Source organism: Cibotium barometz, chromosome 31, assembly GCF_041138505.1.
Source record: "Cibotium barometz isolate CiBa-2024 chromosome 31, ASM4113850v1, whole genome shotgun sequence".
Lineage (NCBI taxonomy): Eukaryota > Viridiplantae > Streptophyta > Polypodiopsida > Cyatheales > Cibotiaceae > Cibotium > Cibotium barometz.
Window position 1 is genome coordinate 47248948 of NC_141076.1, and position 16695 is coordinate 47265642.

The window sequence follows — 16695 nt, forward strand, 5'->3', positions numbered from 1 at the left end:
GAGAGAGTTATAGAGAGTTGGCCAATTACAGAAGGTAAAGAGAGAGTTAGAGACAAAGATATATAAAGATATATTTGAGGATTAGAGGGTTAGAGAGTTAAAGAGACAAAGTGAGTTACAAAGTTAGAGATACTAGGTAAAGAGAGTGAGTTAGTTTGAGAGAGTTATAGAGAGTTGGCCAATTACTGAAGGTAAAGAGAGAGTTAGAGACAGAGAGAAATAGGTGGTAAGAGAGAGTTAAAAAGAGAGAGAGAGATAGAGGGAGAGAGAGAGAGAGAGAGAGAGAGAGAGGGAAGTAAAGAGAGTGAGTTGAGAGCGAGAGAGAGAGAGAGAGAGAGAGAGAGAGAGTTAGAGAGATAGAGAGTGTTAGAGAGAGTTGGCCAACTTGAGAGAAATAGAGACAGTTAGAGAGAGTAAAAGAGATTGAGAGAGTTAGAAAGAGAGATTGAGAGAATTAGAGAGAGAGAGAGAGAGAGAGAGAGAGAGAGAGAGGATTGTTAGAGATAGAGAGAAAGTGTTTTAGAGAGAGAGAGAGAGAGAGGTAGTGAGAGTTAGAGAGAGGTAGTGAGAGTTAGAGAGAGAGAGAGAGAGGTAGTGAGAGTTAGAGAGAGAATGATGTAGAGATAGAGAATGAGTGAGGGAGAGTGAGGTAGAGATAGAGAATGAGTGAGGGAGAGTGAGGTAGAGTGGTATTGAGAGGATTAGAGTGATCAAGTTTTGTGATTTGAGTATTTGCATGTGATTTTGTGTGATTAGGAGTAGTATTCTCTTTTACCTTAACCCTTTTTCTTGTTGTTTTTACCTTTTTTTTAACTTAATGAAGTGGTGAATAGTTGAGCCAAGCTCCCCCAAGTGTGATTGAGGTGAGTCATCTCTCTCATTTTAGTATCATCAATTTGAGCATTAGGAGTAGATTAATTAGGTAATTAGTGTAAACTAATTAGTCCATCCATGTTTTGCTTGATCTTACTTAATCAAGTAGTTAGTCTTAATTTTTATTGTTAATCGATGTCATAAGTGGTTAATCATAGCATTAGTGGATCAGCTTGGCTTTGTCTATATGGGCTTTAGCCTCCTCTTAGGCTTGCCTTTTCATTATTTCTCCATCTAGCTTTCATGTTTTTTCCTATGCACTTGGGCTAACATGTCTTGGGTCAAGGAGCCATAAATTATAATAGTTTTTCAATTTGAGGCAATTGATGTATTGTTTACATGGAAATTAAATTGCGTGGCATGTTCGAGTGTGAGAGTCACTTTACTCCAAATTTAAGTTTTCAAACATAGTTAACATGCATGTGGAGCTCAATGGCAACTCATAGGGCGTTCCATTTATTTAAAACGAATTTCGATCTCTCGAATGGTGGTGGTGACCATGAAATGAATGCACAACGAGAGTTAGTGATTCATTACCTAACCAAACCAGAATAATGTTTGAACTCGTAATTAAAAATGCTTTTATAGGCGGATAAGGTTTTTATTCAAATGTATTTGTGAAACAGCTCACGATAGGTTACAGCAGCATAGAGGCAGGCATCACAGCGGTCGAGATGAGTAGATCACCCGATGTGCGGGATCTGATTAACTCGGCCTTGCTCGTCAACATAAAAGCGAACACGGTCGGTGCGGTAATCCGTGGTACCACTGTCGCCAGGACGCAATATCTCCACTAAGAACCCCACTAACTCCGGCCAGCTCGTCCTCTGATCTGGGAAGATGTACACAAAAAAACACCGAATAATTAGCACTAAACCATATATGCGAGTTCCAACAATTTTCAGCGCCTGCTTACTTACCATCCTCGGGTGGCGGGACTAGTCTGTCGGCAGGGCAGTTCGCTGCAGCCATTCTGACACTCGGTAACGAAACAAACTAATATGATGATGATGAGGAGGAGGACGAGGACGAGGAACGTTGTTGTTGTGTAAATCTTCCAGCGATGAGGATTTTATACTCCCACCACCACGAAGGAATTCTATCACGAATTTCATCACGTTCCCTTCTTATCCTCTCCACGTCCAAAATTTCATCGCGTGCCCTTATCCTTTCCACGTCCCTCAACCTCTTCCACTTCAATAAACCTCAATGTGATCCACGTGCAGTGGGCTCTCGATTTTGAAAGGTAAACCATAACGTAAATGCAGTGCGCTCTCACATTTGTAACCTACTTTTCTCTCTCTCTCTCTCTCTCTCTCTCTCTCTCTCTCTCTCTCTCTCTATATATATATATATATATATATATATATATATATATATATATAGATATATATACACAGCCGTATGTAAAAACATTAAGAAACAAAATGAAAGAATAGAAGCAAGAATACAAAGGAATGGATTTAAGAATACAGGTCAAATCTATGGGATTTTTTTTCTTATTTTCTATAAATATATATATATATATATACATATACATATATACATATATATATATACATATACATATATATACATACATACATACATATACACACACACACACACACACATGTATATGGTAGGGTTTGTGGATCAAATGGTGGGGCTGGCTCAAAATGAGCGAATGAAGAACCCCCCTGTTGGGGAGATAATTCAAGAGACCTAGTGCTACTTTTACCAAAGCAAAAGCACCCTGGTCCCCCCTCGGTACTACGTCTACTAGACCCCTAGACTCCTTATGACATTGTGGTGGTGAAGATGGATGTGAGGGAGTGGGGGTGGTTCTGTAGTCGATGTTGGTGGTGTGATGGGCTTGCACCACTCGAACTTGTGCCTATCAATGGCGTGGAATGTCCCCATGGAGACGACTGGCCATATGGAGTAGATTTCCCCTATGGAGCAAGAGCTTATGTATAAAGTGGTATGCATAGGCTTTATGCATAAATCTCTATGCACAGGCTTGCAAGCTTTATGTAGAAGAGCCTACACATAGAGTGATATACGTTTAAGCTCTATGCATAAAGCTCTTATGCATACTCTATATGCGCATAAAGCTCTTATTATAAGCTTGCATAAAGCTCTTATGCATAGGCTTGCAAGGTATACGCATAAGAGCCTATGCATAAAGCATATGCAGAAGCTTTATGCATAAGAGCCTATGCATAGAGCCCATGCATAAAGCATAGAATAAGCTTTATGCATAAAGCCTATGAAAGCCTATGCATAATCTTTATGCAAGAATATGCCTACAAGGGCCCTATGCATAGAGCTTGCTAGCCTGAACTAAACCTATGCAATGAGCCTATGTATAGAGCTTGCAAGCCTAAACTAAACCAAAACCTAGCACCCAAGGGTGCAGTAAAGGTAGAACTTGCATAAATAGTTAAAAGAAAAAGAGGGCTTACCTCTTTTTTGTGAAGCCTGAATATAATTCGCCACCACAACATTTGGGCTTGCATTCTTTCACTTTCTACACAAGACCTTGTGTTCCTCATGGAAAGGTGGTCTGATATACTTTTTGGTATGATTCACCATGCTCTACTCCCAACAATGAAAAGCACATGATCATTCTTTTTCTCGGTTATGCTTCCCATAAAAAAAAATAGAGCAGCACACTGCAATCCAATTTGCATTAGCCGCATTAGCCAATGAAACCCTTAAACTCAAGTTTAACATAACCACATTCTTACATAACAACATTTAACATTTTCTAAAACTCTTTCTGAGAATATCTATCCTCAACCTTAAATTCACATGTAGCAATGGTGAGAAGTTCTTTGAGGAAAGGATCGTAAACAAAAGTCCTCCATTGTAGACCAACCATGAACATGATGCACGTGATCAAAATGCACCCACATCTCTTGCAAGTTACCACCCGGTCTCATTCTGTTTACCAAATCTACTCCACTCCTAGGACCGAGAGTTGACATTTTGAAAACATGTGGTTGCATGTTCAAACCCAACTACCCCAGGAAAAGAACGCTATGCAAAAATAAATAACCAATCTTGCTTTTCAAATCTAGAATGGCTTTGAGTCCTTTCGGGCTAAACAAATTGCTCCCTGGAGCTTCTTGCATACATCTCAAATCTCTTCTTATCCAATAGCAGAGTGCCAACCTTAAGTAGGTTATTCAGCTTCTTGTCACCAAAATCTCCTTCTTTCCCCTCACGTTCTTTAATCAAAATGTCAAGGACAAGCCCTTGGTCCACACTCACTTCGACCTATTTAGGTGTTGCATGGGAACTCCCCTTTGCATGTGAATACACTTTATCTTCAATTATTCTCTTTTTCTCCCTACTAATTCCCTCTGCACATGTTACACTTTGACCTAATGTATTTATGAGTGCTCCACATCTAGCCTTTGTGGCAGCAATGAACCCAAAGCATGTCACCACACTACGTGGCTCTGTTCTTCTGATGCCCCAATTAGTGTCATGAACAACACTCTCCTTGCATAGAATCTCCTCTTCATGTACATTTGAAGAGGTATGTCTCCCCCTCGGGGGGGTCACTATATGTAAATCCTCTATATTACATGCGTTCAAGGCCTATTTAAAAAGTCCCTTATCTGTGAATTCTTTAGTGAATATAATGTATCCTTTCCTATTCAAATCTATAAATTTTTTTAAAATACAATAAATAAATCCCCTCTGTAAATATATTTCTGTAAGTTTTAAATATTTAAAATGTCCTTCTGTTGAACCCACGTGATACTTACATATTTATACGAGTGACCCCCCCGAGGTCTCCTCCCACACCAACTGGTCACCTCCTTGTAAAATAAATGTACTCCGGCCTATGATTGTCATGCTCCATCACTACAGCAGGAGTGGCAAAGCCTCTTCTCTTTCTAATTTGGGTTTTTTCCATTGATGGCCTTTGCATTTCAGGTGTCTGAAGCCCAGCCTCTTCTATAAGATTGTAGGCAACATCAACTAGTCTCTTTGTCTCGACACATTGCTTGCGTCTTCTGTCATAATCCTCTCCCTTAGTTTGTCCAAAGTAGGTCCTGTTTCCAAATGTTTGCTAGACATGTAGGCATTGTAGTGTGCACTTTGAAGCACAGACGTTGCCAGGTCTGAAGCAGTGGCCTCATATAAGCTTATGTGTTTAGCATATCCATGAGCAGCCCTCATACTTGAATGCTTTGTCTCTGATAAATTCACAGAAGGAACAAATCCTATGTCCTTATTTTGTTGCATGAATGATCCCCCCCATTAGGAAACCTATATATCCCACCATGCCAACCAAGGGCAGACAACTCACCATCTTTTACATGTATAGGTTTCCACCACTTCTTTAAAGCATCTTTACAAATCTTTACACTAGCATTTGATGTCGCTCTCTTCCAGTTTCCACACAGCTGCTTATGCTCTTCTTGAAAAGGAGGCCTAATGCATTTCCTTGTATGCTCTATCATGCTCATTTCCCAATGAAAACCACATGTTCTCTCTTTACGCTCCATCACATTATCAGGTCCATCATTATACAGTGTTCTAACTGCAAGCCAATTTGCACCTACTCCATTTGCCCATAATGCCTCTAAATTCTTGCAAAGGGAATCCATTTTTTAATATTTGATCATTAATGAGCTGGTAGAACTTTATTTGTGCACCAGTGTCTTCGAGCTTAAATTCTTATGTAGCAATTATGAGAAGCTCTTTGATGAAAGGGTAATACACATTAGACCATCCCTTAACCGGTAGACATGGTCAAAGTGCAACCATTGTTGCCCCAAGCTACCACCTGGCCTCATTCTATTCACCAAGTCAAGCCTTGAACCTAGACCAACAGTAGACATCTTGAAGACATGAGGTTGCTGATCATCTGAGAGTTGTCCAACAAAAAGGATACTCTATAGAAATGGATATCTGCATTGCCGTTTCAAATCTAGCAATGAATCAAGCCCACATTTCACTCCTTCTAATCCATATCTAGCTGACAGCATGGATTTTTTAATCCTCCTTCTTTGTGACAATGGTGTGATTGTCTTAAGAACCTACTGAACACCAAGCTCATTCTCCTCACTTGCTTCCTTTTTACCAACAATCAACATGTCCATGACAATATCTTTCGCAACACCAACTTTAATATTTTTGTAGGACATGAAAGGGTTCTTTCTTGCATGGTCTGATACCATTTCATCTACTTTCATTTTTTTACCTCGACTGCTCCCCTCATCAATAGGATGCTCATGAACTCCCACATGCACTGCTCATGAACTCCCACATGCACTGCACATCTTGAAGTATGTTCACGATCATGTGGAATGCAGTAATAAATGAAAGCTTTACATTGTGCAACACAGATTGGTATCTCACCACAATGAATGCATACTAGGGAACCACACTCTCTATCAATTGGACCCACTAGACATGTTTTTCTCAATTTTCCTTTCCACTACATTTCATTGCATAGTTTTGTTTGATCGATATAAGGACAATCCAAATTGCAACACCTCTAGTAGCTTGCACACCTACTTATTTAAAGCATTCCATTGAAAGAGTCTTGCGAGCTTATAGAGTATAAGGTCCAAATATGACCATCAGACTTTTGATCCATCCCAAACATTGCAGACCCTAGAGGAGATGGTGGAAGCTCAAACACAATGTAGCCATTATAGTGTCGGGGCAACTCTGAAACCTTTAGTGGTGGCACTCAAGAAAGCAACATGTAATGAACTATTAAGTGGGAGCTTTTCAAGCAAGCTGATCACACTCAGAGTGTCCCTCGATTTGGTAGAAGGTGTAGCCTCTTATGTCGTTACTATAGAGAACACACCACCATACTATGGCTCCACCTTGAATATGAATTCTCTGGCTTCTAGGTTAAGTGGTCGATGAATAATCCCTACATCTTAAAGTCATGTGTCCTCTTGGAGGACAATGTCGCTACTTTGTAAAACGAAACAAATCAGGGAGTTGTAGTAGTGAAACCTCACAAATACAGCAGTGTCGTATTTGATTTCCAAAGTTTGACCACCATGGTTAATAACAAGGAAGGACGACATTGTGAGCTAAGCAATGAGAAATCCAAAAAAATGAGGAATGGCAGGGAGACAAAGAAGAGCAATGCTAAGGCAAGGATGGCTAGGAGAAAGAAACACAATGAAGAGAAACCAAGAAGGAGAGATGGTGTCTAGAAGTGTTGATATGGCATAGTCCAACTTGAACATCACAAACGGATATGGTGGCCAAATAATGATAAAAAATGCCATATTCTAAATTGCATGCTCAATCAAGAAGTGGCGGCTATTTGGTTCACATATAACTAGGCATAAAAATTATGTTTTAGTATGCGCCATCTAATGCAGCGAGGGTTGTGAGGAGATTGTGCTCCATAACATTTTTTTATTCTTCAAGTCATGGAATATTTTAGTGGATGAGAAAGGTTTTTCTCAACTCCTCAATAAGGGATAGAATGGCTTTGCCATTTATGGCCCATTAATTGCTATTTATGGCAGCTATATTGAATGGATTACTATGAACCACCGTTAATTGCCATTTATGGCCCGTTAATTGCCACTAACCCAATATAGATCACATCGGATCTTTGTGAATAATGTTTACTACTTGTTAGATTCTAGCCGATTCTAGTTAGTACTTTTAAGTTAGTCTTTAGTAGTATTCTAGTAGTTCTAGTTTAGTAGTTAGTCTTTAGTTTAGTTTAGTAGTAGTCTTTAGTCTAGATAAGTAGTCTCGGTTAGTAGTTTAGTTTTAGTTCTAGTCTAGCTAGTCTTTAATCTTGAGTTACTCTTTAGTTTAGTTAGTCTTTTCTCCTCCTTCCACTTACTCCCTCCCCTTTTTCTTTAGCATCCCAACGTCTTGTTCACTCATACCCTAAACCCTTACTCCTCCATACCCTCCCTTACTCCTCCACTCCTTCCCATCTTCTCCCTCCACTCCTCCCCATCTTCTCCCTCACTCCTCCCCTAGACCTCCACTCCACATCGCAGCAGCGCTAGTGGGTCAAAGCACAGGGGACACCACATTGCAGCAGCACTGGGTCGCAGCACATCGAGGGTTTATGGGTCATAGCACATCAAGGGTCGTCCTCCAAGTTGGTCCTCTTATTCTGCATTCTAATGTGCCAAAAAAGGGCAGAGAGGGCTCCCCAGAGGCCGCGATATCACGGCCTTCTGGGAGCCCTCTCTACCCATTTTTTTTGCCCAATAAAGGGCACATAGATGGTGGTCTTTAGCTTCTTTGAAGAGTGAGTCGCAGGGTCGCAGCAGCATTCAAGGTCGCAGAGCAAGCACTAGGGGACACCACATCGTAGTAGCAGTGCCCACAAGTCTCATCACGGGTCAAGGGTTGACGGGGTTGCAACACATCAAGGGTCGGTTGGTATCTTGATCCTCTTATTATGCATTCTAATGTGCCAAAAAGAGGGCAGAGAGGGCTTCCCTTAGAGGCCGCGATATCACGGCCTTCTGGGAGCCCTCTCTCCCCTTGTTTTTTTCCCATAGGGCACAGAGATGGTTGGTCTTTAGCTTCTTTGAAGGGCCAAGAAGAGCCATAATCATGCCTTTCATGGGGGAGGGGGGGCGTTTGAGCAACTTTGAAGAGCCATCAAAAACAACCAAAAGGGGCCTCAAAGTTGCTCGAGCCCCCCCAGTCCCATGAAAGGCATGATGATGGCTCTTCTTGGCTTCATGTTTTTTGGCACATCTTCAAAGTAGCTAAAGCCCCCCCTCCCTCAGTCCCATGAAAGGCACGATGATGGCTCTTCTTGGCTTCATGTAATTTGGCACATGACCATGATGGCTAGTATTTAGCTTCTTTGAAGGGCCATTAAAAAATGAGCAAAGGGGGCTCTTGGGAGGTCACGATATCATGGCCACTTGGGATCCCCCTTTGCTCATTTTTTATGGCTCTTCAAAGTAGCTCAAGCTCTTCAAAGAATCCAACCATGATGGTTATTGTTTAGCTTCTTTGAAGGGCATGACCATGTTTTTTAGCTTCTTGGCTTCATGTTTATTGGCTTCTTGGCTGTTCTTTAGCTTCTTGGCTTCATGTTTTTTTAGCCATGTCAGCCTCATGCTGCATGCTACAGACCCACTTTACCTTCAAAGCCTTCAGAGCCTTGGTTACCCTGGCTTCTCTTAGCCCCTTTGGCAACCTTCAAAGAGGCTTACATAGGAATTTTTTCATATGTAATTCTTTTGTACAGATGGATATGGGTGAAAGTACAACTCTTCCTTTAAATACTAGAGGGAATGGCAAAGACAAATCCTCAACACCTCCAAAGAAGATTGGGAGAAAGAGAAAGCCTCCAAATCGTGCAGACACTAAAAGGAGGGTGATCATGGTGGGGATAGATCCGAGATGGAGGCTCCTAGAGGACACATCTACAAATGCCCATGATTTAGATGGAGGGGGAGATGAGATATACTCTTTCATTGAGGACATTAGCTTGGATCTTGTGGGAGGGGGTGACATCATTCTAGATGTGGGCTACTCAGTTCATATGAGTGCCCTAGAATCCCCATTGTGTAGACTCATTACCTATGCTAGAATAAGGGGATTGAGAAGTGATGTTGCTACACTTAAGAGTGCATTCCATTATGAGGGATACCTCCCAAAAAAGGATGCATGTATAATTTCTATCTGCATAGGTAGTGGGGAGGAGAGCCATGTTACACTAGCACTGAGGGAGTCTTGGTCACCCATGTGGAAGGAGGTGGATGAACAATTCGAGAAGGATTTAGAAGCTACGCAGGAGTTCTAGAACCTTTATGGGAAGATGTTCTATGTGTGGGAGGGCAACCATAGAACCATGGCTTGGATGTCAGTGATTGTAGAGTCGTATGGAGAGACTCAAGCACGTCATATTCCGGGCATGTGCACTTTGATAGACCCACGGAAGACAAGTGAAATTGCGCTGCTTGCAGGGCTACAGAGGATGAACTCGTAATGAATTTTTCTCTTTCTCCTTTCTTGTTTGTGTCTACTTTAATTTTGATTCATTTAATTTTGAATATTTATGTTTGTAGATTGAATGAGCATGCGGTTATCAAACCAAGCTTGAGGGATGTACTCACGAATGCTAATAACATTTGTGGGTGCGACACTCAAGTTTTCATGATCTCCCTTACTCCCAAAGAGCATCAGGTCATAAACAATGAAAGAAGCAGGAGGTGAAAGGAACTGTGGGGATGGTAAGGTACCCTAGGGTACTTAGCAAGGCTTGTATTTTAGGTGAGAGCAACATCCCTTTTCTTGCCCCTTATTTGTTTTGGGTATTGAATTGTATTTTTTGGAGGTACATTCTGCTTGCTTTGTCAATGTGTTATAGGTTGAGTTTAATGTAGACATCAAGAAAGCACTAGAGAGGATAAAGGCTACAGTTCTCATGGAGGAGAACTGTAGACATCAAGAAAGCACTAGAGAGGATAAAGGCTACAGTTCTCGTGGAGGAGAGAGCAACAGAGAGAAGAAGGAGATTGATGTAGTGCAACGGAAAATATTTGATCGGTTGGGCAGGGTATAGTATCTACACTCTATGTTTGGCATTCTTAAGTGGTGTTGAGTGTGAGAAGTTTGAATCTTCTTACTATTGAGTTAATGTTGTGTAGGTCTTAAATTGCCTTGACCCACAGCTTAGAGATGTCTGGAAATAGAAATTATTTTCCTTGAATTTTGAGACTACAAATAAGGTCATCACTCTAAAGAAAAATAAGTGCATTGCACTTGCTCCCCTTAAGGTGGAGAAAAAAATTCAGTATCTCTCTTTGTTGGAGACTAGTGCTATCATGAGAAATATGTATTACATGCCTTTAGAAGATATTCCTTATAGAGGGTGAGCTTTGTATTTGGTGTCTTTGTTTTACATTGAAAATATTGTTTATGTTGAATGCCTTTAGAAGATATTCCTTATAGAGGGTGAGCTTTGTATTTGGTGTCTTTGTTTTGCATTGAAAATATTGTTTATGTTGAATTGAATCTTCTGACGCATTTCTTTATTGCAACTAAAGGTGGTTGGCTAGAGATATTTTTTTGGAAAAGATAGAAAATCACGCCCTTGCAGTGCTTGAGGAGCTCAAGACTGTAGCAAATATAGGACGGTTGTTTACTCTACCTCTAGACTACACTCTCACTTAGTATTATGAAGACATCAAGTTGGAGGGGAGAAAGTATATGTTCACCTCTTTGAAGATAAGAGAGAGTAGTGAACTGAGAGGTGTTGGGAAGGCTAAGAAATTAGCTGCCAAGAACATAGAGCTCGATCAGGCAGCACATAGGGTTGTCTTTAGGTAAGCACTTCTTTCATTCTTTTTGCTAATGTCCATTTAAGTTTCATTATCATTGTGCCATGCATAAATATAATAGTTTCTTTCAGTTTGAATGACCTAGATATCTCACGTACTTGAAGATTGAAGGCAAGATTGATGACCTTTCTTGACATTACAAGGGGTGGAAAGAGATTGCAACCCCTGCAACATCCATGTATCCAGTCTCCATGCATGGCCTGTCCCAGTGGGAGTTGCCTAATTTCCCTTGGTGGTTGGATTTTTATGGTGGCAATATTCTGACACAAGAGCTTGATCTCTATAAATGGTATTCTACCACCAAGAAGACTGATGATCCTCCCAAGGGTCAAGATACTCCCGGAAGGTTGAGATCATGAAACAAGGATAAGAATGACTACAAAGAAGGTTGGTTTTTGTTCAGTGTTTGTAACATGCTACATGGAGTGCATGATAACCAAAATAAGTATGATTATATGGTGTTTAACCTTTCTTTTCTGTTCTTGCCGCCTGATAGTGGTGGATGTGGAGCGGACACCATCTCGGCCACCTGGGGATTCCACTCTTGATATTCATGATGGTGGTGATGGTAATTTAACTACTCATTTTATGTCATGAGTTTCGAATTGGATGTGATATGGATAGGTAGTTTGATAGATGTATATGTTTATTGATGGATTGTTATGAATAATTCATTGAATTCAGTCATTGGGTTTTTAATCAGCAATGGGTAGTGAAAGTTGTCACTCCCTTTATCTATTATCCAACCGTCACCCTCATCGGGTAGGACATTGGGCCATGGTGGATTAGCCACATTTGGATGCTTAGTAGGCGACTATATCTCGATGGGTCAGGACTTTTCTCGTGGCCAAAAAAATGACATGTATGCCAAGACACATGACTTTTTTTTGCTAGCATGTGACCCTATCGGGGAGTACAAGAATAAGAGGAGAGTAGTTCGATGGGCAGCAGATTTCATTTTCTTGGACTTTCTCACTGGGGAGAAGTTGGGTGTTGGCTCTTCATTGCCTCCTTGGAACTTGCTTTCAGATAACCATGTCAAATATGGTTTAACCACATCCACTTCTAGTTTGGGAGATAGTGGATGGCTTGCCATGCTTTGCCCCATTGCAAGTAATGTAGGATATTCATATGCTAATTGATAAGTGTATTATGCCTCTTTTCTTGGTTTATATGATGATCTTAAATACTATGCTACATTTCCAGGTCCTTGCTTGACATGGATCGAGAGGTACGTCAAAGTCCAGGACCTCCACATGATGAGAAGAGTGGTGGTGTTGGACAAGAACGAGTATGGCTTTGTTAAACATTATGGGGAGGACATGCTGGTACATACATTCACTTCATCTCTATTATTGAAAATGGTTTCTATTGGAATAGATTTTAGTGTTACATGAAGTGCCTACTCTTGTGCAGCTTCATACTTCTATGTTGATGTTTGCATGTCACAGTGGAGCCAAGCCGCTTATATTCATGGCCGAGAGCCTTTCCCTATTTGAGATGCATCATGCGCAAGCAAGCAATGACATGTGGACCCACTACATGCCGGAGGCAGAGTGGACTCATGGGCTCTCATCTACGAGTGCACCAGTTCAGGGTGCTAGGGGTGCACTAGAGCACTGATGTGGTTTTGTTTCTATGATTTTGAGTTTTCTATATGTGCCGAGAGGTCTAGTCCTGGACATGGGTTGTGGCACAAGCCCTCTCATGAGGTCATGTCAGGCTAGTAGGGTAGATCTTGTTATTCATTTGATGTGGATGCACTCATAGTGGATACTGAAAAGATGCAGGGGGGAAGAGAGCTTGAGCTCTTGCAAGCACACACACACACTCACAAAACCCTAATAGAGAACACACAAGGTGAGAGGCTGAAAATCTTCTTCTTCTCTACTCAACACTCAACACACCATATACAAGAATAAGAGTACACACAATATGAAAGGTACTCAACCAATACATACACGGGTTCTCTATAGTGTGAACCCGACTAAATGAGCTGGCGCTATAACTATGCCAGTCTCTAGAGTGGCTGTCACACAGCCTGTCATCCCACTGGCCGCATATCACCCAAGATCTCACCAACCATGCCAGTGGTGTAAGTGCGGGGCCTATCCCCCAGGCGGGTCATCAGTGTCCACCGCCTCACTAGAGCTCGATATCTCAACACTCCCCCTCGAGCTCAACTCCATCTCATGTACACCAAGCGAAGCCCTGAATCTGCGGAGCTTCTCTGTACCCAATGCTTTGGTGAAGATGTCAGCTACCTGATCCTCTGTGCTGACATAAACAAGGTCAAGGTCTCCTGCCAAGACCTTCTCTCTAACGAAGTGGTAGTGGACCTCTATGTGCTTCGTACGAGCATGAAAGACTGGGTTCCTGGCCAACTGTATACTGCTAATGTTGTCACAGAAAATGACAACTTGTCTATCCACTGATAGACCCAAATCTGCAAGTAGCTTTCTCAACCAAGCTACCTCACATGCTGCCATAGCAGCTCCCCTGTACTCGGCCTGTGTACTCGATAGAGCAACCGTAGGCTGCTTCTTGCTGCTCCAAGTCTTAGCAGCACTCCCCAAAGAAAACATGAATCCACTGGTAGATCTTCTATCTGAGATACTACCAGCCCAATCAGCATCTGTGTACCCATGTACACATATCTCTATCCCAGTCTCATAGAATAGTCCACAATGCAAAGTAGACTTCACATACCTCAGTATGCGTCTCACTGCATCCAAATGGAGTTTCCGTGGAACCTGCATAAACTGACTCGCCAATCCAACAGCATAGCTCAAATCTGGTCTGGTGATCGTCATGTAGATCAAACTTCCTACTATGCGTCTGTACATAGTAGGATCCTCCAAGATCTCTCCTGAATCTGCACTCAACTTGCCATTCTGATCCAATGGCACAGAAATAGGCTTACAGCCTGTCATACCATACTTGGACAACATGTCCAAGCCATACTGTCTCTACAGTAATCCAATACCATGTGGTGACCTAATCACCTCAATGCCCAAGAAATATCTGAGCTCCCCCAGATCCTTCATCTCGAACTTCTATCTAAGCAGGATCTTTAAAACAAAGATCTCTGCATCATGGTCCCCCGTAATGATCAAGTCATCTACATAGATGACAACAAGCACAACTCCTCTATCACCATGTCTCACATACAATGAGAAATCTGCATTGGCTACATGAAAGCCAATAGTGACAAGATATTCAGAAATCTTGTCAGACCATGCTCTTGGTGCTTGGCTTTAAGCCATACAAGGCTTTCTTCAACCTGCAAACATGCTCGGGGTGACCCACATCCTCATAACCAGGTGGCTGCAACATATACACCTCTTCTTGCAAATCCCCATGCAAGAATGCATTCTTTACATCCATTTGATGTAAAGACCATTGCTTTGACGCAGCCACTGCTATCACAACTCTCACCGTTGCCATCTTGGCAACTGGGCTGAAAGTTTCCTCATAATCAATCCCATATGTCTGCGCATATCCTTTGGCTACCAATCTAGCCTTGTACCTGTTTATGCTTCCATCTCACTGTTATGTTTAACTTTGTACACCCACTTGCATCCAATGGCTTTCTTGCCTTCAGGTAATTGCACTAAATCCCAAGTTTCATTTCCATATAGTGCATCCATCTCCTCATCCATAGCTTTCTCCCAACACACATTTCCAACAGCCTCATCAATGCATGTGGGCTCTACAACCTGCACAACCTTTGCCATATATGCATAGTGATGTGCCACATAACCATCATATGTAAATCTCTGCACAGGGTTCTTCACTCTCCCTGATCTTCGCAGCTTTTCATTCATGGCTTCCATAGCCTTCTTTACACCAGGTGTTCTCATAGCTGGGATCCCAAGCTCCTCATCAAGGCTCATATCTGAGCCACTAGACTCTCCATCAACATGAGAATGCCCTGCAGAAATGTCAGGCATACCAAGGGGCTCAACCACTTTCTCTTTTCCTTTACGTGATGTACTAATCACATTTGCAGGGCTGGTATTATGACGCAGCCTGCCACTCCATGGTCTATCAACAGACCCACTAGATGAGGACTCTCCTGGTCCACTCAAAGACTGTGATTGCTGACCTGCATTCTGTGCAACCACACTTCCACTCAAATCAGCCCCAACAGTTTCTTTTTCAGCAGCATACCAGCTGCTCATCTCATCAAACACAACATCCCTGCTTACCCTCAGCTCACGTGTAGCAGGGTTATAACACCTGTATCCCTTTTGCTCAAGGGAATATCCAATAAACACACATTTTTCAGCTTTCGGGTCCAGCTTAGTTCTCAGCTCATCTGGCACATGCACATATGCAATGCATCCAAAGACTTTCAGATGAGACAAATCTGGTTTTCTGCCAGTAAACCTCTCCTCTGGAGTTACATCATGTATGGCTGCAGTTGGAGTCCTGTTCATGATATATACTGCTGTAGAAACAGCCTCAGCCCAATAGCAATGTGGCATATTCTTCTCTTCCATCAATGCTCGCGCAATCTCAGCAATGTGCCTGTTTTTCCGCTCAGCAACTCCATTTTGCTGCGGAGTGTATTTGCATGTATACTGTCTCCGAATACCATTCTTCTTCAAATATTCAGAGAATTCATTGGAGAAGTACTCTCCTCCTCCATCTGACCTTAGGCACTTTACATATTTCCCTGTTTGCTTTTCAACCAAAACTCTGAAGTTCTGAAAGTGAGTGAACACCTCACTCTTCTCTTTCATGAAATATACCCACACTTTCCTTGTGTGGTCATCAATGAAAGTCACATAGTACCTGCAGCCTCCCATAGATATGGTCTTCGTAGGACCCCATACATCTCAATGCACAACATCTAGTGCATTTCTGCTCACATATCTGTTACGTGGAAACACATGCTTTGTTTGCTTCCCAAATTGGCATGCTTCACATATTTTCTGCATACCTTCCACTTTAAATTTTGGCAGCCCTATCACAATTCCTTTTGTCTGCATAGACTTCAATCTCTGCACATTTACATGTCCAATTCTTTTATGCCATATGTCTGTGTCTGCAACAACTCCTGAACCATTTGCAAACATCGCAGTACTCATTTCAGGCATGTCTACATCCAACGTGAAATTTCTGCCCACTCTGTTGCCTTTTGCAACCAACCTGCACTTGTCTTTAAAATCTTCAACATAACATCCATCAGGAGCAGTCGGATTTATATCCGGTATCTCCGGTGCCTCTTCATGCTCACCTTCTATGTAGTCCCAATAGCCTTTTCCCATCAGGAAATTCGTTAACCTGAACCTCCAAGCATGAAAGTTATTCTTATCCAGCTTCTCAGCCACAATCTGTGTTATGCCATCATTAGACATCTTGCTAAACACACAATTTTACCAGAAACTGCACTCTGGTTTTTCTGCACAACTGCTGTATTTTCTGCACAGCGGTACTGTAGTACTCTCAAATGTCACCAACAGTGACTTCAATGTGCATACATACACCCAATGGCAACTGT

The 16695-nt window shown here is 41.9% G+C and overlaps 1 protein-coding gene across 1 annotated transcript; it reads right to left on the reverse strand.

The window, feature by feature from the left end:
• Nucleotides 1-1453: 1453 nt before the first annotated feature.
• On the reverse strand, nt 1454-1943 carry LOC147620942 (subtilisin inhibitor CLSI-I-like). Its single transcript, XM_086825488.1, has 2 exons — nt 1794-1943; nt 1454-1705 (listed from the first exon to the last, which is right to left on the reverse strand). Exons 1-2 carry the CDS (start codon nt 1843-1845, stop codon nt 1557-1559), a joined length of 201 nt encoding a protein of 66 aa, XP_086681614.1. The 5' UTR covers nt 1846-1943; the 3' UTR covers nt 1454-1556.
• Between the last annotated feature and the right edge of the window lie 14752 nt (nt 1944-16695).

Bases quoted from the DNA above. Each gene is read 5' to 3' on its own strand.
- LOC147620942 (XM_086825488.1), bottom strand. From the start codon at position 1,845: ATGGCTGCAGCGAACTGCCCTGCCGACAGACTAGTCCCGCCACCCGAG. The intron at 1,706-1,793 runs GTAAGTAAGCAG...ACATCTTCCCAG, and splicing joins AGTCCCGCCACCCGAGGATG to ATCAGAGGACGAGCTGGCCG.